General features: G+C 31.8%; 1 protein-coding gene across 1 annotated transcript in view; it reads left to right on the top strand.

Annotated features, from left to right (window-relative positions):
- Nucleotides 1-27,375, top strand: part of TUBGCP3 (tubulin gamma complex component 3) — a 148,258-nt gene that overhangs the window by 79,764 nt on the left and 41,119 nt on the right. The window contains exons 12-17 of the mRNA XM_074299558.1: nt 7,905-8,015; nt 8,557-8,665; nt 11,451-11,640; nt 13,759-13,894; nt 14,507-14,575; nt 18,678-18,813. Of these exons, the coding sequence (XP_074155659.1) occupies nt 7,905-8,015; nt 8,557-8,665; nt 11,451-11,640; nt 13,759-13,894; nt 14,507-14,575; nt 18,678-18,813 (751 nt within the window). The remainder of the gene's footprint in view (nt 1-7,904; nt 8,016-8,556; nt 8,666-11,450; nt 11,641-13,758; nt 13,895-14,506; nt 14,576-18,677; nt 18,814-27,375) is intronic.

Raw genomic sequence — 27,375 nt, 5'->3', positions numbered from 1 at the left:
TAATTTTCCATTATATTTATATACTTACTCAGTCATTCCTCAGTTGAGCCACATCCATTCCTTTTTTAGGCCCTTGTCTCTACAAAAAAGGACTGCTGTAATCATTTTTTCACGTTTGTTTTTTTCCTTTTCTTTCTTCTTCTTCTTCTTCTTCTTCTTCTTTTTTTTTTTTTTTTTTTTTTTTTTTTTTTTTTTTTTTTTTTTTTTTTTTTTTTTTTTTGCTGAGGCAATTGGGGTTAAGTGACTTGCCCAGGGTCACACAGCTAGGAAGTATGTCTAAGGCCAGATTTGAACTTAAGTCCTTCTGACTTCAGGGCTGATTTTTCTCCCTTTTTATGATCTATTTGGGATATAGACCCAGTAGAGAAACTGCTAGATCAAAGGGTATGTCTAGTTTGATAATTCTTTGGGCATAATTCCAAATTGCTCTCTAGAATGATTGGATCAGTTCACAAGTCCACCAATAATCTATTATCTTTTGTCATTTTACCCAGTCTGAGAGAATACAGAATATTTTTAGACAATAGAAATTGATCTTCTTATCCCTTCTTGATTTTGTGGATTAACCTTCAACCCTTTTCCTCCCTTACTTGGGAAAATTTTGTAATTATGCTGCCAAAATTATCTTTGGCTTGACTTGAAGTAACTCAAAAAAGCAGCAAAGAAGAAATTCCACTAATAGTAATAGCGAACATTTATTTAGTACTCAGTATATTCCAGACACTGTACTACAATTATTATCTCATTCGGTCCTCACAGCAATCATGAGAAGTAGGCATTTTTATTAATCTCCAACTTTAGAATTTAGGAAACTGACAAACAGGTTAAGAGACTTGCTGAGGATCATGCAGCAAATAAGTGTCTGAAGTTGGATTTGAACTCAGACTTTCCTGATTCCAGATCTGGCATTCTATGCATGTCATCATCTATCTCCCTACAAGATTCTGTTTGTTGATAAGAATAACTTGAAGTCTTGGGAAGTGACCTTGGTCTTGCTGATTATATACACAAGACAGAAATAAAGTGATTCAATTATCAAGATTGTTCTACCTCTTCAGTGTTGGAAGAGTATTAGGGTATTTGGGGGATGAGTAGAGGAAGAGGGGAGAAAAAGAAGGAAGGAAATCAGTGTTGTTATTTATTTAGTTTAGAAATTGTGATTTCACCTTAAACTATACTTATGCAAAGTAATAACATTCTATTATTATTTTTTTTTGAACATGAAGATCTGTGAAATAGAGATAATAAAATAACATAACTCTTCAGAATTTGCCTTTGAATTCATTTAAGACTAAAGTTTTCTTACCAATACTTTTTTTTTTTCTAGCCAAGACTTACTCTAGTTTTAAAATTTTCCCTGTAAAAAGTATCTTTTCTTATTCAAAAAAGGGGTGACCAATCACCCATTCCTCTTATCCAAAGGCTATTTTATTTTCTCAAGGTGTGGCCTTTGGAGAAATCTCTTCACATTAGTCATCTACTTGATTGACAAGTTGAAGTTGGGATCTTTTAAGGGTCTCTATTAATGGATCTGATTCTTAGAAACTAAGTTGCTTGCTAAGAAAATTACCCTTTTTATTTCTGTTTTTAGTAGGAAGGCCTTGGCATTTGTCCAACAGTTAATGAGAAATCATGGTACAATTATGTTTTTTTCTCAGTTCTTTCTGTGTTTGACATAATGGTGAAAATTAAAGAACCTTGAGTGGAAAATGCATCAATAAAATAAAAGCATATCGCAATTATATTCTGACCTTGATTTTTTCTCTATAACTATATATTTTTCACAGGATTAATTATAATCTAAAATGTACCTATGCCTCTTTGTGTTTGCTACTAGATGTTTTCTAGGTAGAGTAATTGCATGTTACTTTGCCCTTAGATGAAGCAATGCTTTCATAACTTCTAAAGATGACTGAATTGTCTGAGGTTTTTTTCTTTTTTAAATTAAATTTTCTCATTGTTCACACTGATAAAAATCCGTCTGCACTCCAATTACCAGGATAAATTAGTGTGTTGTCTGTAAAAACTAGCTCTTCTGTGTAAATGAATAGCAGATAAATACTGTAAATGCAATTAATCTAATATGCTGAGTGGCAAGCTACAGAACAATGACACATACAGTTTGTTGGTTGAGTAACCTTTTAGATTACTCTTGCTGGGCTAAAGGTTTTTTTTATTTTTTATTTTTATAGAGCATAATGTAATCTACAAAGCAATGATAGCCTCAATGCAAATGCTTATATCGTTCAAAATGGTCTTTAGTTATATATTCAGAATTAAAGAGTTAATGTAAACCAAGTAAGTCTGCTTTAAAATTTTTCTGTTATCTAAGTTTTTGGCATTGTCAATAAATTAATAATTGTTTTGATAAACATATTAATTACCTTCGAAGATTAGGGATTTTGGCTTTAAGTGATTTGCTTTGTTAATTTCTTTATAAAAACATTTAAAGCAAATATTGTGCATATCAGTTCTTTAGTTAATAAAAGGATCAAACACAAGATCCTGATCTCATTAGCATAATCTGAACCCATATAACTATTATAAAGGAAAATTTTAGAAAATACTCTTTATTCCACTAAATACTATTAAGCACTTACTGTGTGTCAAACCTAGTGTTAAAGGTTGGTGATACAAATACAAAAGTGAGAATCTCCCTTTGCTTCAGTGTAATAGATAAATGTATATGGGAGGGGGCAGTAAGCTACCGGATGGGATGGTAAAAATGAAGTCAACCTCAGTACAGAAAGGGCAAGATATGGCAAGTCAATCTTTGAAAATATTTAAAATATTTATTTATTCTTATGTGGTTGCTTGTCATTATGAGTAAAACCAAAACTACTATATGAAAATGTATGGATAAAATGTTACTGTTGATAAATCTGTTTCTGGACTCTTGTCAAAATCATCCCTTATCTTGCTGAAATTTTAATTGGTCTTTGTCTTCATATGCCCATACTAAGTGCATATAACCCTTGGGGCCAGGTTCTTTATCCTAAAAAATATGCCATCTCCATAATCTTGAAAATTAACTTGCTAAAGGCTAGGGAAAACCCCTTTCCTGTTTCCTGAAAAGTATTATGTATTTGAACTATAGGCTTTAGAAAAGTTATCATCCTAATTCATTGTTTAGAGACTTCCCTTAGAAGAGCTAGACCAGGTTAATAGGGCTGAAGGAATAGGTTTTTTGTTATATGTACATTTTAAAATTGACTGACTTTGGGACTGTGGCAGACTGTAATTATGTCAAAAATGCCCTTGGGCCTGTCACCCAGGTTATTCCAGATTCTTGACATCCCTTTCTAGTTTGGAGCACTTAGGCTTGGGTTTGTCCTACACCAAAATATGGAAGAGAGCCAAATGCTTCTCAGAAAGGGTCTTATTCAAATGTATTTTGTTGATTTTTTTTCACCTCTCTAGTAATAAGCTGATAAAGACCCTGTTAGCTAAAAAACTACTAGTTTAAAAATGACTAATCTTAATACCCTAATTTGTAAGAAGATTAAAGTACAATCTAAAGAAAGAAAGTCATTGTCACTGAGCAGATTAGAACACAAATATTGAAATACTTAAATAGACAATATAACTAAAGAATTGTTTTGTAGAATAACATTTTCAGTTAAGTTTAAAGATATTTAAAAGAAGGTTAAAAAACAAATATAATTGTTGATACTCAAACTGATAGTTATCATTCACTTTATTTTATTTTTTTTTAAATTTTTATTTTTTTTCCTGAGGCTGGGGTTAAGTGACTTGCCCAAGGTCACACAGCTAGGAAGTGTTAAGTGTCTGAGACCAGATTTGAAGTCCGGTCCTCCTGAATTCAAGGCTGGTGCTCTATCCACTGCGCCAGCTAGCTGCCCCCTTATCATTCACTTTAAAAGTCACTTCTAAGCCTGTTCATTTTATCAAATAGAAGTTGATCTGCTACTAAAGTTAGAAATTATATATGAATATGAATAAGAATATTTATGTACATGAATCATATTTGCCAAATATAGGAAAACTATAGCCCTGATCACTTCAGGTTTAGTAAAATTTGACTAGGTAGGCAAAATAGAATGGTGAATGTCAGATGACTCATTTGGTACTTTAAAATTTAGCATAATTTTAATTTTCTGACCTCTTTTCTGTTTTTTGTATTGTGTGTTAAGATGTAGAATTCTCTGTAGTTGAATTTGATTCCTAAAATTCCTTTAATTGAATTTAGATGTATCCCATGGAGAAACCCTTTTTTTGCACTAGATTTGCTTATTTCTAGTAATTGGATCATGATATTTCTTACTATGATTCCTCTAATTTATATTACCTCTCACTTTTTTACTTTTTTTTAATAGCAAGAATAGAGTAAAAATGAAAAATAATAAAATACAAATGATAGTGGAGTGACTAGATAAGTATTGTATGCTTAGGAGTTAGCCAGATTCCTATTTTTTAATTGAAATAAATATAGACACAAATATTAATTCAGACTCACTTATGACTTACATTGTTTCCAATTTTATAAGCATTTATCAAATATCTAGTAAGTGCTACTGTGGGAGGCATTTTTTGGAAGTAATAAGTAGAAGATGGAACTTGAATCGAATAGATTTAGGGATTTTGAAAGGAAAAGGTAAAGAAGGAGATTATTCTAGGCAAGGTGAATAGATTGTGCAAAGGTTTGAAGATTGGAAATTTAGTATTGTACATAGTAAGTAGAAAGTGGATTAGAATCAGAACTGGAAGACAAAGACCGTGGTGGTGGTTCTTCTGCCTCCCCCACAGAAACCAGGACACATTCAGGAGGACCTCAAAAAGCTGGCAGAAGCAGAGAAGACAAAGGACTGGTGGGCAGGAGCTCAAGCTCTCAGAACCAAGAAGAAAGAGAGGCCTCTAAGAAAGCTAACCAGGCCCCAGGAAGGAGAAAAGACTTTGAAAGAAATAATAAACTACACTCATGTGGTGATTACTTGGACTGAAAGGAAGGCTGCTCCCAGAGACCTCAAAGAAATTGAACCAAGAAGAATTTTATACTTCATGACCCTATTTTAGATTTTCTTGAGAAGGTAGCGGACTGATTTCCCCTTTCTTTCTTCAACTCATTTTATAGGTAATGAAATTGAGGCAAACAGGTTTAAGTGACTCGATTAGTTAATTAATTAATTAAGTGCTAGGATCAGGCAGCTACTAAGTGTCAGAGGCCAGATTTTAATCCAGGAAGATGAGTCCTCCTGGCTTCAGACCCAGCACACTCTTCACTGTATTAACTAGCAGCCCTATCAAAATCTATATGATAGACACTATTAAAAATAAGAGATTTCATGTTATGGATGTTGTAGTTTGCACATACCTATATCTGAAATACATTACAATGAATATCATGTAAAATGTAATCAGAAACTAGAAATTAAGCAAAGCCTTTGAGCAATGAAAATAAATGACACAAATTCTATTCAGTAAATATATATTGAGCATATACTTTAGTAGTAGAAATAGCTCTGAAATTAGGAATCTTAGATCGAGGTCCCCAGTCTGCCACTTAATAGCTATGTGATTGAACAAGTCAAGTTTTCCTGAGAGTCTCATTTGCCTCATCTGAGAAATCAGCATTGACAAAGGATTACTTTCCTGGGGCCCACCTAGTTTTATGGAGTAGTGAATCACCAATAGACTGGCTACTTGTTGATTAATTATTTGGTCATTGATACAAAAATACACAATGATTCTCTGTCTTATCAGTTTTACTATAGTAATGGCATCAAGTGTCAAGAAACCTAGTATTTTTAGGTAATCTGCAAACATTAATTTAGCTGTTGACACTTTGACAGTCTTGTGTCCAGTCACTAATAGTAGATATGCTGGACATTCTTTCTTTAGAAAACCACAAGACAAAAGGGAATTGAAACACAGTGGAAGGACATGTACAGGTTATCCTTGGAGTAACTAATAAAGGAGTTAAGGAAATTGGTTTTATCATGCATGCAAAGACAACTGGAAACTTTATAAAAAGTAAAAGCAACTCATAGAAAACCTGATAAGATATACAGCTAAGTGAATCTATCTCAAGAATATTTAAGGATGAAGTTGGAAGGACCAAAAGCAGATGAAGACCAGGAAAGATGGAACAGCATCTGGGCGAAGCTAAATATTCATAAAATAGATTTATTTTGAGGGTGACAACCTCCATTTAGGAGACATTTAGACAAGACCATCTCTTCCTTTCTCATTGGGCTGCAGTCCACATTCATCCGTTACGCTTACAAAATGCTTCCTCCTACATTACTACTTCAGCCCTGGGATTCACACATCACAAGTATCTTCAGCTCCTCTTGTTCCTCTCTTTGATAGATAGGCCTGTTCAGAGCCTTCTTATAAGGAGAATGATCAGTCTAGCTATCTATGCTTTTCATCAAGCTGCAACCTAGACTTTTCCATTATATCCTTACTCTTGAGCACTTTCCATTCCCCGACTCCACCAGCATCATCTTTTTATGTGATATCTTTATCTTAAAGCGCCTTGATTTTGCTTTAATTTATATCCTCTATGTTTAGAATAGTGCCTGATGTAGTAAACACCTAAAAATGTCCAAAGGCTAAATGATACAATTATAAAGGTATTGATCAGTTCGTAAGATGGATATAAGACGGGACTCATAGGAAAAAATTGAAAATTTTATTACCAAAAATTATGGTCATAAAAACATCAAGATTACAATTATATGGACTAAGGTTTTTTTCTTTTTTTCTTTTTGTTATTTTTAATCTGTATAAAGCTTTCAGGAGAATACTCTATTGAAAGTTTTTGGGCATCCTTGGTGAAATCATCAGGAAGGAAAAGTATACAGTCTTTTATGAACTATTTTATACAGTTCTTCATTTCATTTGTATCTGATTCTTCGTGACCTCATTTAAGGTTTTCTTGGCAGTATAAGTGGTTTGCTATTTTCTTTTTCTGCTCATTTCATAGATAAGAAAACTAAGACTGTGTTAAGGTTAGGAGTCCCACAACTACTAAGTAAATGCCTGAGGCCAGATTTGGATTCCCGGAGATAAGTCTTTCTGATTCTGGGTCTAGGATTATATCCACTATACTACTTAGTTTGTATCATCTTTTCTTTACATTTATAGAATTGACTGAAAGTTGTAGAGAGTACTAGATTCACTGTTCTTATTGTTGACTATAAAATATATTTAAATCGATAGGGCAAACTCCTTACCTTAGATTCCTCCAACATGATGTTTTCTGTACATATGTCAAAGTCATTCAAATTTCATTACAAAATATAAAAATATTGAGAATTTTGTTTAATGACTGATTATTAGTGTAGAATGGAATTAGTTCTGATAATCACAACTATTCTCATTCATTGGTATATGAAATATGAAAGAGGGAAGAATGTGAGATAAACCTGTGACTATGAAGTCCAGGGTAGTGCTCAGGGACTTTATTTGTAAGTTCTAACACAGTCTTACTTTTGTTACACACTAATTATAAGTGTGCTTATCTTCAAACAAAGTCTACCAAGGATTAGAATCAACATATTGGAAATATAAAGGCTTGTTACAGTCATCATGCTTTGGTGAGGGCTGATTACTGACAATAGGATGAAGTTAGTAAAATTAAAGTAGAGACACCTTGGGGAGAGCAGGAAGAAAACATGTACATCTCAAAGTTTTGAAAAAAATAAATCATAATGCTAATCCAGAATGAAGTAAAAGCTCAGTTATGTGGAGAAATGTTTATTTTAGGAATGTGAGTAAATGTGTAATCTGTTTTAGGAAGATTTCTATGCAAAATCTTTTAACATTGCTAAAAGTAAGTATTGTTACTTAAAGATAAACTTTAAACTATCTAGAAATCATAGCTAACTATAATAACAATATTTCATAATATTTAAGATGATATCTGTTTTTCCTTTCAGTTTTTTGTAGCTTCAGATCCTACAGTTAAAACTGATCGGCTGTGGCATGACAAGTATACTTTAAGGAAATCTATGATTCCTTCTTTTATTACAATGGATCAGTCCAGAAAGGTATGGGCAAAAGAGCCTTTGTATTATTTAATGATTTAGCATAATGCTTTATTGCTTTTTGTATTGATTTTTTTGGGGGGGAGTAATAAATAGATTGCAATATGTAAAGGAAAAAAACTAGTTTTGTTTTCTGGATATTTTGTTTTGTTGAATTATATTATGAGTTGTAAACCACCTGTGGGAGGGGTGGTTTTTGACACTATAAATATATCAGTTTTTTAAAATCACAAATATTTATGAAGAAAAGATAGTATGACATAATGATAGTTGGTTTTGGAGTCAGGAAGATTTGAGTTCAAGTCCTGCTTTGGCCTTGGTTGTTACTTAAATCTTTATATTATGCATGAACTCTAAATATCCTGTGTGTGTGTGTGTGTGTGTGTGTGTGTGTGTGTGTGTGTGTGTGTGTGTTTGTAATGTCTTGATGCAGCTTTAACTAAAACTACTAAGATTTTGTAATATCATGTGTGGGTATGGTACAATTTGGGGAATTATTATAATTTCTGTGAAATTAACCATAGTATTTTTTGTCTTTGTTTAGGTTCTTCTGATAGGAAAATCTATTAATTTCTTGCATCAAGTTTGTCATGATCAAACACCAACTGCAAAGATGATAGCTGTAACAAAATCCACTGAATCCCCAAAAGATGGTATGATGATTCAGATTTCATAACTTTTTATAACATCTTATGACTCCATATTTTTACTTATTTATACTTATACAAATTTATGTTTACACATTAAAAAAAAGTTGATCCTATTTGAGATAATTTATAAGTTTCTTTTCATATTATAATAATGAAGGTATATCTTAACTAATCTCCAAGTAAAATTCTTATCCTTCATGAACTGAATAGCTTTTGACATTTGGCTACTTCTCCTTTTAGATACTGTCTCCTCCTTGGATTTTTTATGACATTTTCTTTTAGTTCTACTTGTCTGCTCATTTCTCACTCTGTTTTTCAGGGTCATTATCCATATCATGTTCTCTAATTGTTCCCTATGTTCTGATCTTGACCCTCTTTTCTTTTTTCTCATTATACATCTTGCCAGTGATATCTTCACTTGGAAGGAATCTGAGAAATCTGATTCACTGCAGGAAATAGAGAAGTTAAATGAGTGTCATAATTGAGACTAGTGGCAGAACTGGCATTAGAATCTAGGATTCCTTAGTTTTACTATCGAGTCTTTTCAATTACACCTTGTTTTCTCACCTCTTAACAAAAAGGAAATAAATTTAAATAATTATTTCTATGTGTGCTCATCTAATCTTAATCATTACTTTTTACCCAGATAATTCCAAGTTTTCTAATTAGTCTCTTTGCCTTAAGATTCTCACTGTTCCAGTACAACCTAGACACTGCTGCCAAAGTAATTTTCTATGAGCCCAGATCAACTTTTGTGACTCCACTTTTGTGACTCCTCTAATGAATCAAATCCATTGACTTTCTATTCAATCTAGGATGAAATATAAGCACCTCTTTTTAGCTTTTAAAACCTAACAAACCTAGTCCTAACCTGTACAGTGTCTTTGAACAGTATTTTTTCTTTCCACACTCTGATTTAAGTTTGCCACCTTCATTTTTCATGCTTAGTACTCAGTAATACATCCCTATGTATTTTGTAGTGATCATGTTCCATGCCTTTTCATAACTTTTCTTTGTGCTATTTCTTTATCTCTTGTATCATAGTTTTTTCTCTTCCTCCAAAACAATTCAAACACCAACTTCTGCATGAAGCCTTTCCTGATCCTCTCAATTGCTAGTGTCCTTTTCAAACTGCCTTGTATTTAATTACTATGTATATGTTTGTATTTTGTCATTTTATGCTATATGTATTTCTATATATAGTTGTCTCTCCATTAGACTGTAAACTCCTTTTGAGTAGAGGTTGTTTCATTCTTTATACTTGTATCTCCATTGTCTAGCATAATGCCTGGCACAAAAGATGGACTTCCTAAATACTTGCTGATAGATTTATTAATCTTCCAGTTAGTTATCTGATGATGATTTCTTCTACTAAGTAGCCTCAGTATTCATCCATTGTTTGCTAACTAAGCTTCATATAGTGACATGTTATGGATTTCTCCAAGCTTTTGCAGCCAATTAGTTATCTTCTTTCCAATTAAATAAATTCCTCTGATTATATTCAGTGTTTCAATTAAATTGAACTGTTTACTGGTCTTTACCTGACTTCTCCTGCCTTTCTGCTTTTGTTCATGCCGTTCCTCCCAAATGAAATTGCCTATTTTCCATCCTTTAACCACTTATTTCCATTTGTTGAAATTTAGGTACCACCATTTTTTCACACAGCTAAGAAGTATTAAGTGTCTGAGACCAGATTTGAACTTAGGTCCTCCTGACTTTAGGCCTGGTGTTCTATTTATTGCGCCACCTACCTGCCCCACCAGCCAGCTTTTCTAAGAAAACTTTATCAGCTCCTTTTGCTTGTGCCTTTCCTTTGTACTTCCTGCCTTCTGCCTTGTGTCATAACTATTTATGTAAAATTTCATCCTTTTTATTGAATTATTTGTTCCACAAAGGTATGGCCACATCTTACATCTTCATATCCCCAACATATAGCATAGTATTTCATAGTAGTTATTTAATAAATTTCTATTGAATTGAATATTTATTAAATGTAACCAAACATTAGTATCATTGATGCTATTTGATTATTACTGGTTTTTATCACCTTCAAGAAACACCCTCCTCCCCACTAACTTTTGAATTTAGCTATTCTTAATAATTAGACAAAGTTTCTTTTTTTTCTTTTTTTATATTTTCATTATTTAAAAATGAAAAAAAAATCAAGGAAAAGATTCAGATTACCTTAAAATATAAAAGACAAATGTGTGTGGATCTATTACTATGAAGAACAAAGAAAATATTTTTTAAGTAACTATGAATTTTCCCAATATTTCCAAATTTATTTAAATTAATTCCCCAAAGACGTCTCTTATATAGTTTCCTTTTAGTTTGCAGAAGCTGTAGTGGTAGAATTTGGGAGTAACGCTTGCCTTATAATAGCTGGAATTTATAATGCAGTTCTTGTGAGGTTCATTTCCATTGGATTGACATATAGGTGAGAATACCTTATTATATGCTTATTTTTAGGAGACATTATTTAGACTGCAGTATCTGCAAGTACCATTGGTACATACTGCTTATCACGTACTGATCATCTTGTTTTTCTGTTAATTGTGTAAAAACCTGGATGTGCTATAAATTCAATTAGGTGTTAGAGCTTTTGAAAGTTATCAGTAATTCTGTTTGGTAATGATGGTTATAATTCCATATATTGTGTAGCATTTTAGATTGGAAGAGTAGGATTTTCAGAAATGTTCAATATTGACTAATGTATATATCTATATGCCTTTTTAGTTATCTTGGTTTACATGCAAATAAAGTATACATATATGTTTTTCTGTTGCAGCTGCAGACTTATTCACAGATTTGGAAAATGCATTTCAAGGAAAAATTGATGCAGCTTATTTTGAGACCAGCAAATATTTATTGGATGTTCTTAATAAAAAATACAGTTTATTGGAGCACATGCAGGCTATGCGGCGATATTTACTTCTTGGTCAAGGAGATTTTATAAGGCACTTAATGGACTTGCTTAAGTAAGAAAAATACAAATACATATTTCTTGTAGTTCTAAACATGTGGTAGAAATAGTATGTATAGTAAAAAAGAACTCTTTAGTGTAACTCATGTGATTTTAAGTATAATTAAGAAGAAAACTCTATGATTTGCTTTTATGCAAAATACATTTTAAAACCAAATTCATAAGACAAAAATAGAATTTCAAGATATTTAAAAGAAATCTTGTTATTCTCATTAATAGTTGTCAAAATAAAATCTTTGGGATGAAGACATATATGCTGGGAGTATCCAAGTCAATAGTCATTTATGGAGTACCTACTGTGTTTCAGGCACTAAATGAGGTACTAGGGATGCAGAGACAAAAATGAAACAGCTTTTGCTATTAAGTTTACATTCTATTCAGGCAAGCAGCATGTACACAAAGAACACTATACAAAATTAGAGAGTTGTGACATAAATGGATATAGAATTAACTTTTCTCTTTAATTCATAACAAAGGACACCAGAAAAAGAAACTTAAGTAAATTTTAAAAATTACATTTCTGGTTTTTTGTTTGTATTGGTAGTTTAATCTTAAGCAAAAACTTTTTGTAGAATAGTGACATTCTACTTGATAACTTTGGTTCCAAGATAATGTTCTTAATCTGGAAGTTATTCTGTCTAACTGGCTCAGTACTGGAGTTTTTCATGGTTCCAGAAACAACCCAAACTGTGGGGGTAGATCTCATAGAATGGAATGTAACTGGATTAAAAATCACTTAACTTTTTGCGTGTGCTTTACTTGGAGGCAACAAGATATCAGATTGCTTCTTGTTTTAACTCTGTAGTAATTAAGATACTCATGACAGGTATTGCAGCCTCTCTTGCTATCAGAAGGCAGAGTTAAATGTGAAAAAGAATGATCATTATGAGTCTTGTAAGCTATAACTATACCTAGCATTGCCAGGTGCATTTGGCAGCATTTTTAAACCCAATGGAAAGAGTTCCTTTCTCTGAGTTGCCTCCATTAAAAAAAAAAAAAAAAAAAAAGGCAAAAAGCCCACCTGCTTTTTTATTACTTGATAATGATTATATTGACCATAGTACCATTTCTGAAAATAGCTGTGATGTATAAGGTACTAGATATAGGTCATTTTGCTTTTTTGAACCATGTAGTGGGGGGGGGGGGAGTTCTTCAGAGAGTGAAACAAAACTTGATTATCATAAAATTTTGTTTTGCATGAATTTGGAAATATGAGATGCATAGACTCCTTAAATTGATATTTATTAAAGCTTTTAAAAACTAGTATTAAAAGAAATGGCTTTGTGGTTACAAAGGCCATTCTAACGTCAATAATAATAATAATAACAACAGTGATAATGATTATTACAAATATTTATATAGCACTTACCAGGTACTGTGGTAAATACTTTACAATTAGTATTTCATTTGATCCTCACAATTATTCTGTTAGGTAAATGCTATTATTATTGCCATTTTACAGATGAGGAAACTGTGACAAAGAGAGGTAAAGTGACTTGCTCAGTGTAACACATCTAGTATTAAAGCAGATTTGAATTCAAGTATCCCTGACTCCAGGGCTCAGTAATCTGTCTACTGTGCCACCTAGTTCTGTGTGTGCATGCCATATATACTTACACCCATATGTGAGTGTAAGTATATATGTCAGGAACCCAATCAGTTGGCCAAATCCTGTATCCCTTATGAAATGGAAGAGATATGTTATAAGTGACGATGAAAGACTTATTCTTAAATTTTAAAATCTGTGCCAAACAATTACTAAGTGTGTAATAAATCCTTATTGAACAAATAAATTCTACCAAGTAAAAATGTCATCTCACTTATTTGGAAGTATATATGATGAGTAAGCATTTGAAGATGTAGACATCTTATAATGGAGCAATTTACAGCCTTTTGAGGTTTGTGATTATTTGAATGTTTAAAGGGAATTAAAATTAAATGTGTTTTGAGGTATGCCAAGAATTGGGAGTAGATTTTGGTGATAATGTTTGAAATAATTGGAGATATCCTATCTTAAAACTAGGTATATTTAACCTGTGTTGTGATGCTTTAGTTATCAAAATACTTTTTAGGTACCTAATTATTTCTTTAAATGTGTCTTTTTATCTGTCAGACCAGAGCTTGTCCGTCCAGCTACCACTTTGTATCAGCATAACTTGACAGGAATTCTTGAAACTGCTGTCAGGGCAACTAATGCACAGTTTGACAGTCCTGAAATCCTTAAACGATTGGATGTTAGACTTCTGGAGGTATTTTAACCTTGTCCCTAATTTTAAATGATATATGCCGGTTATTAAAAGATTATTGTAATGAATTTTGTTCTAAAATAAAATTAAGACTTTTGTACATGTAATAATTTTACTAGTATTTAAGATGTTTGGTGGATGGGCAGGGATCAAATTATAGAATTATGAATATAATTTATCATCAAATTGATGTGTAGTGGTAGATTAGATTTTTCAGAGGCATTATAACTATCAGAATGAAACTTTTAATTGTCCATTTGTAATAAGAAATCAACATAACTGCTTTTTTCCTTTTATTTAAAATGTTTTTTAAATCATATAAAGCATATCTTAATGATTTTTTTGTTAATAAAAACATGAAAATGAATTAAAAATTATTTTCAAGAAACTTATCTACTGATGCCTACATTGTGTCAATTTTCACAGTTAACACCTTATTTTGTTTTGTGTTCTCCTTAGGGAGTAAGATTTTTTTTTTTAAACATTTTATTATAACTTTTTATTGAACATATGCATGGGTAGTTTTTACAACTTTGTCTCTTGTACTCACTTCTGTTCCAACTTTTCCCTTAAGTAAGATTTTTAGCAGTATTTTTTTTTTTTTTTTCATTCTAGGTATCTCCAGGTGACACTGGATGGGATGTGTTTAGCTTGGACTATCATGTTGATGGACCAATTGCAACTGTAAGATCATTTTGTGTATTTGTGTAGGATTCATAGTTGCTTAGATTGCTAAATATTTTGTTATTTTTAAATGACCTTTCTACTCAAAGAATTTCTGATTAAAGCTATCACTTGGCGTCTGGAATATACCCATTGAATGAACACTTAAGCCAAAACTTCAATTTCTTTAAATTATTAATGAATGCTAAAATGCCCCATTATTAAAAACATTCTTTTAAAAAATAAATCATTTGTTCTCTTGTAGATTTCAGCAAGTACTTAATAAATGGATTGTTCATTTTATTCCATTATTCCTAGACTAGCAACTAATTTGGGATAATTTGCAAGGAACTATAAAATGTATTTCAGGGGAATCGTATTTGTACTACTTAAATAAAATTTGATATGTAGTATTCATTTGAACTGATGAGAAAATAGCTATACTATTGTTCAAAGTGCTTTTTACTATATATAAAGAAATGTACTATTTCTTTTAACACTTATCAAAGAATAAAAGTTTGACCAGCATAGTTGTCTTCTCATAGATAAAGGGAAGAAATAGCTGTTCTTAACATGATTATTTTTTGAAGAGATGTTAACATATTGTTATTGATTAGTGTCTTTTTGAATTTATAACCAATAGATCCAAAAAACATCTATTTGATATCTTTACTTGGCAGAACTTTATATTACAGTATAATTAAAACTAAATTATTGTTTGCACATCTGACTGCTCACCTAGAAATCTTAGAAAAGTACTAATCCTAATGCTCTGAATCATACTGATTTTTTATACTTTCAAAATTTACATTGCTAAATACAATATGAAATTATCAGAATTGCTGTAGCCATGTCAGTTCTTTTAGTATGATAAATCATGTAAATAGCTTCTGTGCTACTGGTATATTAATTCTGTGAAGTATTAACTGTTAGTGAATTTTTTCTGACTTTAATTTCCTAAACCAGTACTGTTAACCTGTCTTAAGTTATAATTAAAATTACATGATTTATTCTTAAATTTAACTTTATTAACATGCTTATAAACATTTAGTTATTTTTCTTAAATAGCCTACTAAAGTACATTTTGTTAAGTGCTTCATTCCCAATAACATGACTTTTTCTTTCTATTTTCTATACAAAATATGAATATTTTTACTATGCATTTTTTTATTTTACTGGGTAAAATCAAGCAGAGATTAGGTTTTCCTATAAAGCTTAGAAAGTAATCTAAGATTTAACATAAAAGAAATGTAATTACAACTACTCATGTTAGATGGTGTACATTAGATATTTTTGCATAGTGTAAAGGATACCATATTAAATTAGATGAATGCTTCACAGAAGTTTAAGTGCTTAGAGAAATAGGTATCCTGTGGAGAAAATCTTTTAAATCACTGAACATTATCTATATGTGTGATCTCTAAATTATTTCATAATGTTACAGGACTGAATAGCAGTGCAAAGGCATATATTGTTGTTCATTTAACACTTTAGAGAAACTCCTTGAATACTTGATGAAAACTAGAATTTTTTCTGCATTCCATTTTTTGGAAAATAGTCAAAGAACAAGAAAAACATATCAAGAAGTGGTTTAAAAGAGGAAAAAATGAAAAATATATGAAACATGTTATCTTCAGTACACATTCACACCTGTCTGCTGCATCAATATTGGTTCAGTGAAGATTAGTATTTTTAATAATGATCCTCAAGTATCACAAGATTTTGAATCAATAAAGAAAGGTTAAATTGTGTAACAGTAATACAACAGTTACAAATTTAATTGAGCATATGTTTGTTGAGTATTTTAAGTGAATATACAAGATGTAATCCTCACATTCCTTTCAGCAGCGACTTATATTTTTGTAGCAGAATGTGAACTGGATCTTGATTCAAAAGAGATATTCCAAAACTTGGTCTCTGTTGGAAACATGTCTGGCCAGTACAACAGATTGTGGTGACTTGTATGGTCATTAGATGTTCTGTATTGGGGACATCCTCCAAATCAGAAGAGCTTTAATTTTACATCAGTAAAGTTCACTTGCTTATTCATGATTAGGAGGTGATATCAGTATGGCCTGATCCAACCAGGAAGCTTTGTCAAGGGAGTCAAAGGTGGAACATTTACCCTCTGGACTAATGATGTCTTAGGATACCTTTGTTTTCTTTTACAGAAAAAATAGCCTAACTTGGGCTGGTTGCATGGGGGAAAAAGTGTTAAGATATTGTTTCCACTACAGTTAGACACGGCAAATGGGCAAAGACCGAGACCTAGAATTTAGTAGGAGAAACAGAACAAGATGAATTGTATTTGTTAAACAAACAAAAGAATTAAAAAAAAAAAAAAAAAACCTGGTGTCTAGTATTTTGTGGTTCTGAAATCTGAATCCTATAATCTTTAAGAAATTGCAGATTACTCAAATGACAATGAAGAAATGAATGGTGGGGTAAAGTGAGTTGTTACACATTACCAATGAAGAACTTTGAGCAATAAAAACATTTAAAAGAGAAATATTATTTTTATCAGTAAAGATGTTCAGCTTATCATGTAGGTAGAGCTTGGGCTAACATAATTATTCTGGTGTCTGAAAAGGCTTCTGTAGTCCTGTTAGCAGATCATTTTTGCTTTTTGAAGACTAACCTAACTGATCATGGCATACTATAAAATAAGGAGTAGGGTAGAATGACTCTTAGTCCTCTGGACTTCTCTAGAGATATAGGCAGATCAGTGGGAAATGAGTAAAAGGTATCTATAGTTGACTGTTGGCACTATACTCATCTGGAATGGAATACTGCAAAATTTTTGATGATCTAATTTGGTACTTCCAGAAGAGATATAGAAGTGCCTCTCTATCCCTTTGCAGACATAGGCTGACTGTGGGTTTAGGAACATTATATATGTTAGAATTTTAAAATATGTTGTTTGACTTGGCAGAACTGTTTTTTACCCTTAAAATTTTTTCTTTTTTTGTTTTAAGGGATTGCTCTCTGTGAGGGGAAAGGCAAATGATAAATTGGCAAATGTAGGGAATATAAAAAGAAAAGATTTCAGCAAAATTTATTTAAAACATCTTTTTACCCATTCTTTTACTTTCAAAGTTAGGCTTTCCCATGAAGCCTTGTATAGCCCCTTTAGTCCTTGTTCTCTCTGAGTTCTTTTAACATTAACAATATTGCCACACAATTTTAATTACATAGTATGTCTTATAGCTTGTCAATTGTTTCATGTGTTTGTCTTCATAAATAAAATTTTAGAGATAATTGGTACCTTAGAAATTATCTAATCCAACTTCTGCCTTTTTTTAGGTGACGAATCTTCAATCTAGAGAGGTGAAGGGATTTGTTCAAGGTCTCCCAATGATAGAAATAGAAGCCATATCTCCCAACTCTTTTTATCTAGTGTTCCCACAAAGAAACCTTGCTTCCTTGACTTTTATCTATTTACTACAGAAATATTGATCACCACTTAAGGTTCAAAAAGCACTTCTTATATACCAAATTGTATTAAGTATTAGAGATACAAATCCAAAAAATAAGAAAATAGTCCTTTCTCCCAAAGAGTTTACATTTAACTGAAGGAAATACCATATATACTTATAAGTAAAAGCAAAATATGTAATTTTGTAGTTGAGAACAGGGAAACAGTAACAATTGGGGAAATTTTGAAAGACCTTTTATAGGAGTTAGCACTTGATCTGATAATTTGATGGGAGAGGTGGTAGTTTCTAGAGGTGAAATGAAGAACATTCCAGATAAAGATGTGTAAATGGAATGTTGTAAATAAGAATGGTAAGTTCTGGTTAATGGTGAGTGAATGCCTTAGTGTGGCAATATATCTACCCTCAAAGCCAAATATAAAGTATCTTTGGGATATCCATATTTTAGAAGAATAAGTTTATGTTCTAATAAGATTTTTAATAATATGATTATCTTTTAATTTAAAATATATTTGATCATCTCTTTTCAGAACTTCACACTTGTATAAATTATACATTTTATTCATAATTATAGTGGTTGTACTGCTATTTCTCTTATAGTAAATTAGATATTAATAAGTTTTCCTTATAAAACTGCTCAGACATAAAACATGTGGCAATACTTTAAGATTGTTTGTTGTTCTTTTCAGGTGTTTACTAGAGAGTGCATGAGTCATTATCTAAGGGTTTTCAACTTTCTTTGGCGAGCTAAACGGATGGAATATATCCTCACTGATATACGGAAAGGACATATGTGCAATGCAAAGCTCCTGAGAAATATGCCAGGTAAAATATAAAATCATATGACTAAATTTAAAGATCATTGCTAGTTTCTTTTAGGCTCAAATATTCAATTAAGTCAATAAGCATTTATTAAATATTTGCTGTGTTTCAGACACTAGGTTAAGTTCTGAGAACTGAGAGACAAAAGTGAAATAGTTTATCCTCTACTTACATTCTGACGGGAGACTATATGTGTATATATATAGAATAATATAGCACATATGCATCAAATAGATACAGTATAGTTTTGAGATGGAGGGTTGAGATGGAAGGGCCTTAGGGTCAGCCAGAGTCAGGATAAATTTAAAGTCCTTGGTCTTTAAGGGGTGAAGTGAAGGAGGCAGACAAGCAAAATCCTGGATTCTGGAGTCCAGTCACCAGCCTCTCTTCTCCTAGTACAGCAGCCAAGTGCCTCTGTCTCTCCCTCTGCCCTCTAATCCTTGCCTATGATTATCTTAACACCAAACATTCAGCTAGTACCTGGGGTGAGAAGAGCCATTTATCGAAATATGCTAACAGAGTCATTGTCTCATATTGATTAGGTAATTAGCCTTAAGTGCTTGGTTGTCTGATTCAAGCATACCTTTTTGGAGTTTCAGCCTTCTACAAAGGAAGACTATGTAGAAAGTAAAACTAGGGTTGACACTTGAAGGAAATCCAGGATTCTTAGAGATTGATGTAAGCAGAGAAGGATTATGTGTCCTAGACTGAGGGTTAGTCACTGCAGAAACATGGAGATGGAAATTGGGAATGTCATCTGCATAAAACTGCAAGTAAGTCAATACTTACTTGCTAAGTAGTAGTGTATATGATTATTTCTCAGAGTTCATATGCACCAATTTGCTATAAGCTCTTTCATTTTAAATGTAGTTTTCATTCTTACATTCTTTGTTATACTTAAGAAATAGTAATTAAATAGTTTTTTAGAAAATCCCTGTGTGTAGGTGATGAAAGTTCATTTCCTGAACCTATTTTAGCATTGTATCAGTTATATTTCTTATTCAGGATTGTTTTTATAATTGTGTTGTAGTTCAAAAATCATAACATTCTTAGAATATTAACTTTTGGTTTTACAAAGACTCATATAAATTTGGTGGTTAGTTAGCCAGCTTTTGAATTGATAATTTGTGAGGTATTGTTAAGTAAGTCAATGAGTAGGTAACTTATTTTAAAGTTTTAAAAATTCTGTATTTTCCCCATATTAATGAATTTTGACTTCACTAAAAATATTTCAGTAAATCTCTAAGAAAACCTTATATACCCTTATCTCATAATGATGGAGAAAAAAAACTGTTACTTCTTGAAGAAAGGATTTCTTCTTCTCTTCATTATTAAGCTAAAGACCTATGTAATATGGAGATACAGAAAAATCACACCACCATCCTGACTAGATCCATTATAAGTTTATATTATCTAATCTTAACTGACTGAAACAAGATAATACTTCTATCCCTTCTTTTTTTTTTTAAACTTAATAGTATTTTTTCTAATTAGATGTAAAAATAAGTTTTCAACATACATTTTAATATGATATTGAATTCCCAATTTTCTCTCTCCTTCCCTAAACTCTCCCCTCCCCAAGACACCAACCATTCTAATTTAGGTTATATACGTTCAATTATTTAAAATATATTTCTACATTAGTTATGTTGGGAAAGAAGAACCAGGGCAAAAGGATCAAAGAGAAAGAGAAAAAAACAAACAAAAAAGGTGAAAATAGCTTGCTTCAATTTGCATTTGGTCTCCATAGTTTTTTCTCTGCATGAATTTGGCATTTTCTATTTAAAGTCTCTTGGAATTGTCTTGGGTAATAGTATACAATATTGTAGCTGAGAAGAACTAACTCTATCATAATTGATTATTACACATTTTAGCTATTAAGAAAACAATGTTCTCCTGTTCTGTTCAATTCAATCATCTTCAGTTCATGTAAATCTTTACAGGCTTTTCTGAAATCAACCTGTTCATTCTTTCTTATAGAACAATAACTTAATACACCTTCTTAATCACTTGATTATTCCATTCTTTAGATGAAATTCAATGCCTTCTTAGAGATGGATGAACTATACTTTTGAATAAGTTCACATACCTTGGCAGTATACTTTTTAGGAATGTACACAGTAACAATGAAGTTGATACACAAAGCAGAACTAGCTCAGTGTTTGGGAGGTTCTGAAAGAAAATGTAGGAGAGAAGATGTATTATTCTGATTACCAAACTGAAGGTCTACAGAACTGTTGTGCTGATCTAATTGTTATATGCCTATGAAGCCTGGATTGTATACCAGTGCCATATGCGAGGAAATTGAATTGTTCCCATTTGAATTGTCTTAGGAAGAGTCTGAAGATCACCTGGCAGGTCCGTTTTCTAACTAAGCTGCCAAACATTCCAACTCTGTTGCAGAGAATGCAACTCCATTGGGCTGGCTACATTGTTTGAATGCCAAATGTATGCCTGCCAAAAAGACTATTTTGTGGAAAACTCACACAGAACAAGCACTCATGATGACCAGAAAAAGTTTTGCAAGAACACTCTCAGAGTCTCTTAAGAACTTTAGAAATGGGAGACACTGGCATAGGACTACCCAGCATGGCACCCTCTTTTCAGAGAAGACTTTGCATTGGATTGAATTAGTTGAATTAGTTCAGAAGACTCACAAGATGCACAAAGTTAGAGCATGCACCTCAAATCTTCAAATGGATTGTACCACCTGTAGCAGACTATTCCAAACTCTTATTGATCTAAGCATCTACAGTTAGACATACTAACTTGACTCTTAGCATAGTGATGCCATTTTGGTCTTCTTCAAAATTAAGGACAATAGCTAACCAACCAAGTATCATTCTGTGCACCACAGCAGCTTTTCAAAATCTTCTCATCCCTTCTCAAGCTTCCCATGGTACCCACTACTTCTCCCACCCTTTTAGGTGAGGAATTTTTCCTCATACTTTACCAAAACTTGTGTACATCGAATCTTCCTTTTTTTGTCCTCCTTATCATCTTGAATCATTCACATACCTTTTCCCAATTAACTTTTCCTTCATATCTGCCTCATCATGAAGAAATGACTTTTCTTGCTAAGACAAAAATATCTCATACACTCTTGATCTCATTCCCTAAGACTTTATTCTGAATTTTCTTCTCCAATTAATAGTTTCTCCCTTGGTAATCTAATTTTCTTCCATGGGTTCAGTTATCTATGCAGATGATTCCCAGATTTGTATATTCAGGCCTGAATTATAATTTCATGTCTCCAATTGCCCTTCGTATGTCTCAAACTTATTGTCCCGTAGACATTCCAAACTCAGCAAGTCCAAAAGAGAACTTATTCTCTTCCTCCTAAATCCTCTCCTCTTCCAAACTTTCTTGATACTGTTGATGATGTCATCTATCCTCCTAGTCACCCAGGTTTGCAGCATTGGCATCATCCTTAATATTTTCCTTTTACTTACTTCAGATCCAATCTGTTATTATGTCTTCTTGTTTCTAACTTGATATACAATATTTACTGTATGTGTCCCTATGTATATGTATATGTTTCACACATCTTTCATCATCCTAAAGAGTCTTAGTTTCTCAGGTTTGAACTGTTGCAAAATAGCTATCTAGTTGGTTTCTTTGCTTTCTCTTCTCTCTTCTCCCCCAGCCCAATTTCAATCCATCCTCTTTATTTGACAAAAGCGATTTCCTGAATGTGTGAATCAGGCTAGATCATAGTGGCGCTCTATTATCTCTAGGATTAAATTTCAAATCCTTTTTGATATTTAAAGCCCTTCACATGCTGGTTCCTTCTTGCCTTTCCAGTTTTTACCTTTGCAGTTTTCTTATGCTTTATTATCTAAATGTCTCTTTCATATAGTATTATGGTTGGTATTTCTATCACTACATTAAATGATAGTGTTGATAATGATCAGCTTTATTATATCTTTAATCTTACTGGAAAAGTTTTAAGATAGATATTATTTACTGAATCTTGAAAGAACCCAGTGAAGTAAGTAGTAAGAATATTCCACCAAAAGAGTAGCCAATAAAAAGACCTAGAGTCAGGAGATAGAATGTCATGTGCAAAGAAAAACAGGAATGCCAGAATAGCTGGATCAAACATTTTGTAGTACACTTTGAGATTTAGTATTGCTAGATTCCTGAGTATTTCTTCTTTTAAAAATTACTTCCCTTAATATTCTTAACTTTCTCTTTGCCTATGCTTATTATCTGGATCAAAGAATACACAGAGGAGATAAAGCAATCCTGGGTGACTAGGATTTTGTAGTAAATAGTAACTATTAAAATCATCTGGTAATAATTAAAAATAGAGGGTTGATTGGGGAGCAGATGAGATTTATAACATTCACAGGAAACAGATATAGTAATCTAGTGTTTGATAAACCCAGCTACTGTATCTCAGTATTCCAGTTACTGAGATAAGAATTCACTATTTGACAAAACTGCTGGGAGAAAGATAAAAGTAGTCTTCACAGCATAACTGCTTTATAGACCAGTACCTCACACCATATGCCATGATAATGCCAAATACACGAATGACTGTCATAAAAGATGACATTGTAAGCAAAATATAGGAACAAGGAAGAAATTATCCTCTACAACTTTTGAAAACATTACTAACCAAATTATGATAATAATCAGAAGCTAAAATGGACAATTTTGATTATATAAAATTGAATAGATTTTGCATAGATAAAATCATGCAGTTACAATTAGAATGGAAAGAGTTAATTGAGAAAAAATCATTGTAGAAAAAGAACTGATTCAAAAATATAGTAAAAAAAGAACTGATTCAAAAATATAAGAATGTGAGCCAGTCTTCAATAGATAAATGTATCTATTGAACATAAATGGACATAAATATATTAAAATATATGAGCCAGCAGAAATCTAGGCTATTGGCAACCACATGAGAAAATGTTCCAAAGCACTGGTAAATAGGGAAATGCAAATGAAAGTAACTCTGAAATTATATCTCATACCTATCAGATTTACCTAGATGATTAAAGAAAATGGGAGAATAGGCATAGTAACACATTGTTGGTAGAACTGTGAATTGGTTCAGCCATTTTGAAAATCATTTTCTTGAGTAATCTTTTTATTTTAAATAATATTTTATTTTTCCAAATACATGCAAAGATAATTTTCAATATTCACCTTTGCAAAACCTTTAGTTCTACATTTTTCTCCCAATCCCCCCTGCAGCAAGCAAACTGATAGAGGTTAAACTTATACAATTGTTCTAAACAAATTTCCATATTTGTTATACTGCATGAGAAAAATCAGATCAAAAGAGAAAAAAACCTTGAAAAAGAAAAAAAAGAAAACATCATTCAAACAACAGCAACCACAAAATACTATACTTTGATCCATAGTTTTCTCTCTTGATGCAGATGGCATTTTCCATCACAATTCTATTGGAATTGCCTTGAATCATTTCATTGTTGAAAAAGAGCTGAGTCCATCACAGTTGCTCGTCACATAATTTTCTTGTTACTGTATACAATGTTCTCTTGATACTGCTCAGTTCACTTAGCATCAGTTAAATAATTCTTTCCAGGCTTTTCTGAAATCGGCTTGGCTCATCTTTTCTTTTAGAATAATATTCCGTTATATTAATATACAATAACTTATTCAACCATTCCCCGACTGAATGGCATCCATTCAGTTTCCAGTTCCTTGCCACTACAAAAAGGGCTATTACAAACATTTCTTCCACATGTGAATCCTTTTCCCTCTTTTATCATCTCTTTAGAATATAGACCAGGTAATGCCACTATTGGATCAAAAAGTATGCACAGTTTTATTGCCCTTTGAACATACTGGAACTATTCTTTAAAAATCACTTAACAGTCTATATATCTAGGTATTATGCCTGATGGAAACATTACTAAGTTTATATCACAAAAATATCAAAAAAGAGAAAAAAGCCCTACATATATGAAAAAAATTTATACTTGCTCTTTCCATAGTAGCAAAAAACTAGAAGGTTTAAGACGGAATCTACTTATTATAGAATGTCTAAACAATTTATGATATGATTATATTGGAATATTATTTTATTCATAAGAAATAGAAAAGTTTCAAAGAAAATTGAAAAAACTTGTATAACTAATGCAGAATGAATTTAGTATGATCAGAGGGCCAGTTTGTATAACAATTTGGAAAAACTCTTATAAATGAAATTATAAATTGAGATTGTCGAAGACTGAAAATGAAGGTACTTCCTGCATTCTGACAGAGTAGTAATGGATTTGTACAGAATGAAACACATGTTTTAGGATTTTGCCAGTGAGGGAATTTGCTTGAGTGATTATGCATATTTGCCAAAAAGTCTGTCTTCCTCCTTTCCTTTGACTCTCTTTTTCTTTCCCTCCCCTGTTCCTCTCTTCTCATCTTCCCTTCTCCCCTTCTTTCCCATTGTCTCATCTTTCTTTTATTTTCTTCCTTTTGTTATTATTTTTTCTTCTCCTTTCCCCTTCTAAATTAGAAAATATTAAATAGAATTGGTCTATTTGATAGCATTTTAAAAATGCAGTGTGCAAACCGAAGCAACTTTAAAAAAAAAAAAAAAAAGCTATTTCTACTCCTGCCAACATTTAAGGAGCATAAACCATCATGTAACATGATATTCTAGTATAATCCAAAAGCCAAAGAGTTGCTGAAGGTAGATAATCCTTTCAAATGCCAGATTTTCTAATGTCCATGATAGTATTCTTAGTTCTATCTATCATCATTATAAGCTTGTCCAAAGTGGGAAAGAAATTCTTTCCTTTCCTTTTTCTTTTCTGTTAACTCTGCTATCATTCTAATCAATCTTTTCTCTTAAACCAAAGTTGAGAGGGGTGGAGCAAAAAAGGAGAACCAGAAAAGATCTTCTGCAGAAAGGAGGTTTGAACTAAAGCTTTTTCATAAAAAGTTAACTCTATTTTCTGGTGTTCTTACTCTCCCCAAACTGAACAACAAAAGGAAGAAAAAAAAGAGAGTAAATCATTGTATATATTGCCCATTATGTACAATGTTCTCCTAATTGTGTTCGCTTCACTCTGCTTCAGTTTATGTATATCTTGCCAGGTTTTTCTGAGAGCATCCTATTCATCATTTCTTATAGCACAATAGAATTCTTTCATAATCATGTATTATAATTTATTCAGCCATTTCCCAATTAATGGACATTCCTTCTATTTCCATTTTTTTGTCCTAGAAAAGAGCTGCTATAAATATTTTTGTATATATAGGTCCTTTTCCTTTTTGTTTTTTATTCTCTTTTGGAATACAGAGATAGTAGTGATAATGCTATATCAAAGAGTTATAGTCCTTTGGAAACAGTTCCAAATTCCTTGACAATATGGTTGAATTAGTTCACAGTTCTATCAACAATGCATTAATATCTCATTTTCCCCCTCCACCATTTGTCATTTTCCCTCTTTGTCCTATTAGCCAGTCCAATAGGTATGAGGAATTATCTCAGAATTGTTTTAATTTTCATTTCTCCGATCAAAAATGAGAGCATTTTCTTAGATATAATACTAGTTTTTTTGCCTACCAGAATATCATGTTCCAAGTCCTCTAATCCTTCAATACAGACATTGCTAAATCTTGTGATATCCTTACTATGAATCCATGATACTTGAATGGTTTCTTTCTGGTTGCTTGCACTATTTTTTCTTTGAATTGGGGGCTCTGGAATTTGGCTATATTATTCCTTGGAGTTTTCATTTGGAGATCTCTTTCAGGAAATGATGATTAGTGGAGTCTTACAATTTTATGTTATTTTTAAATTTAAAAATATTAAAATAATATTTTATTTAAATTATTAAATATATTATATAAATATATATATAAACATTTAAAATAATATATATTTAAACATTTAAAATAATATAATATTTTAAAATATTGATAATTTCTTGAAAGAAGATATCTAGGCTTTTTTTTTTAAGGGGGGGAAGGATCATGGCTTTCAGGTAGTTCAATAATTTTTAAATTATCTCTCCTGGATCTATTTTCCAGGTCAGTTGTTTTTCCATTGAAATATTTCATATTGTCTTCTATTTTATTTTCATTCTTTTGGTTTTGTTTTGTTGTTGTTTTAATTTCTATAAAGTCACTAGCTTTCATTTGTTTTAATTCTAATTTTTAAGAATTCTTTTTTTAAAAAACATTTTCATATTTATCATGCTGCACAAGAAAAATCAGATCAAAAAGGAGAAAAAAAGGGAAGCAAACAACAATAAAAAAGGTGAAAATACTATGTTGTGATTCTTATTCAGTCCCCATAGTCTGAGCTATATGCTCTCTCTATCTTGTACAAGTCTATTGGAATTGGCCTGAATCACCTCATTGTTGAAAAGAGCCACATCCATCATAGTTGATCATTACATAATCTTCCTGTTACTGTAAACAATGTTCTCTTAGTTCTGCTCACTAGCATCAGTTCATGTAAGTCACTCCAGGCTTTTTTGAAATCATGCTGCTTATCATTTCTTATAGAACAATAATATTTCATCACATTCACATATCATAACATATTCAACCATTCCCCAGTTGATGGGCATCCAT

The sequence above is a fragment of the Sminthopsis crassicaudata genome, chromosome 3 (genome assembly GCF_048593235.1).
Source record: "Sminthopsis crassicaudata isolate SCR6 chromosome 3, ASM4859323v1, whole genome shotgun sequence".
Classification (NCBI taxonomy): Eukaryota; Metazoa; Chordata; class Mammalia; order Dasyuromorphia; family Dasyuridae; genus Sminthopsis; species Sminthopsis crassicaudata.
This window is presented reverse-complemented; position numbering and strand designations above follow the sequence as displayed.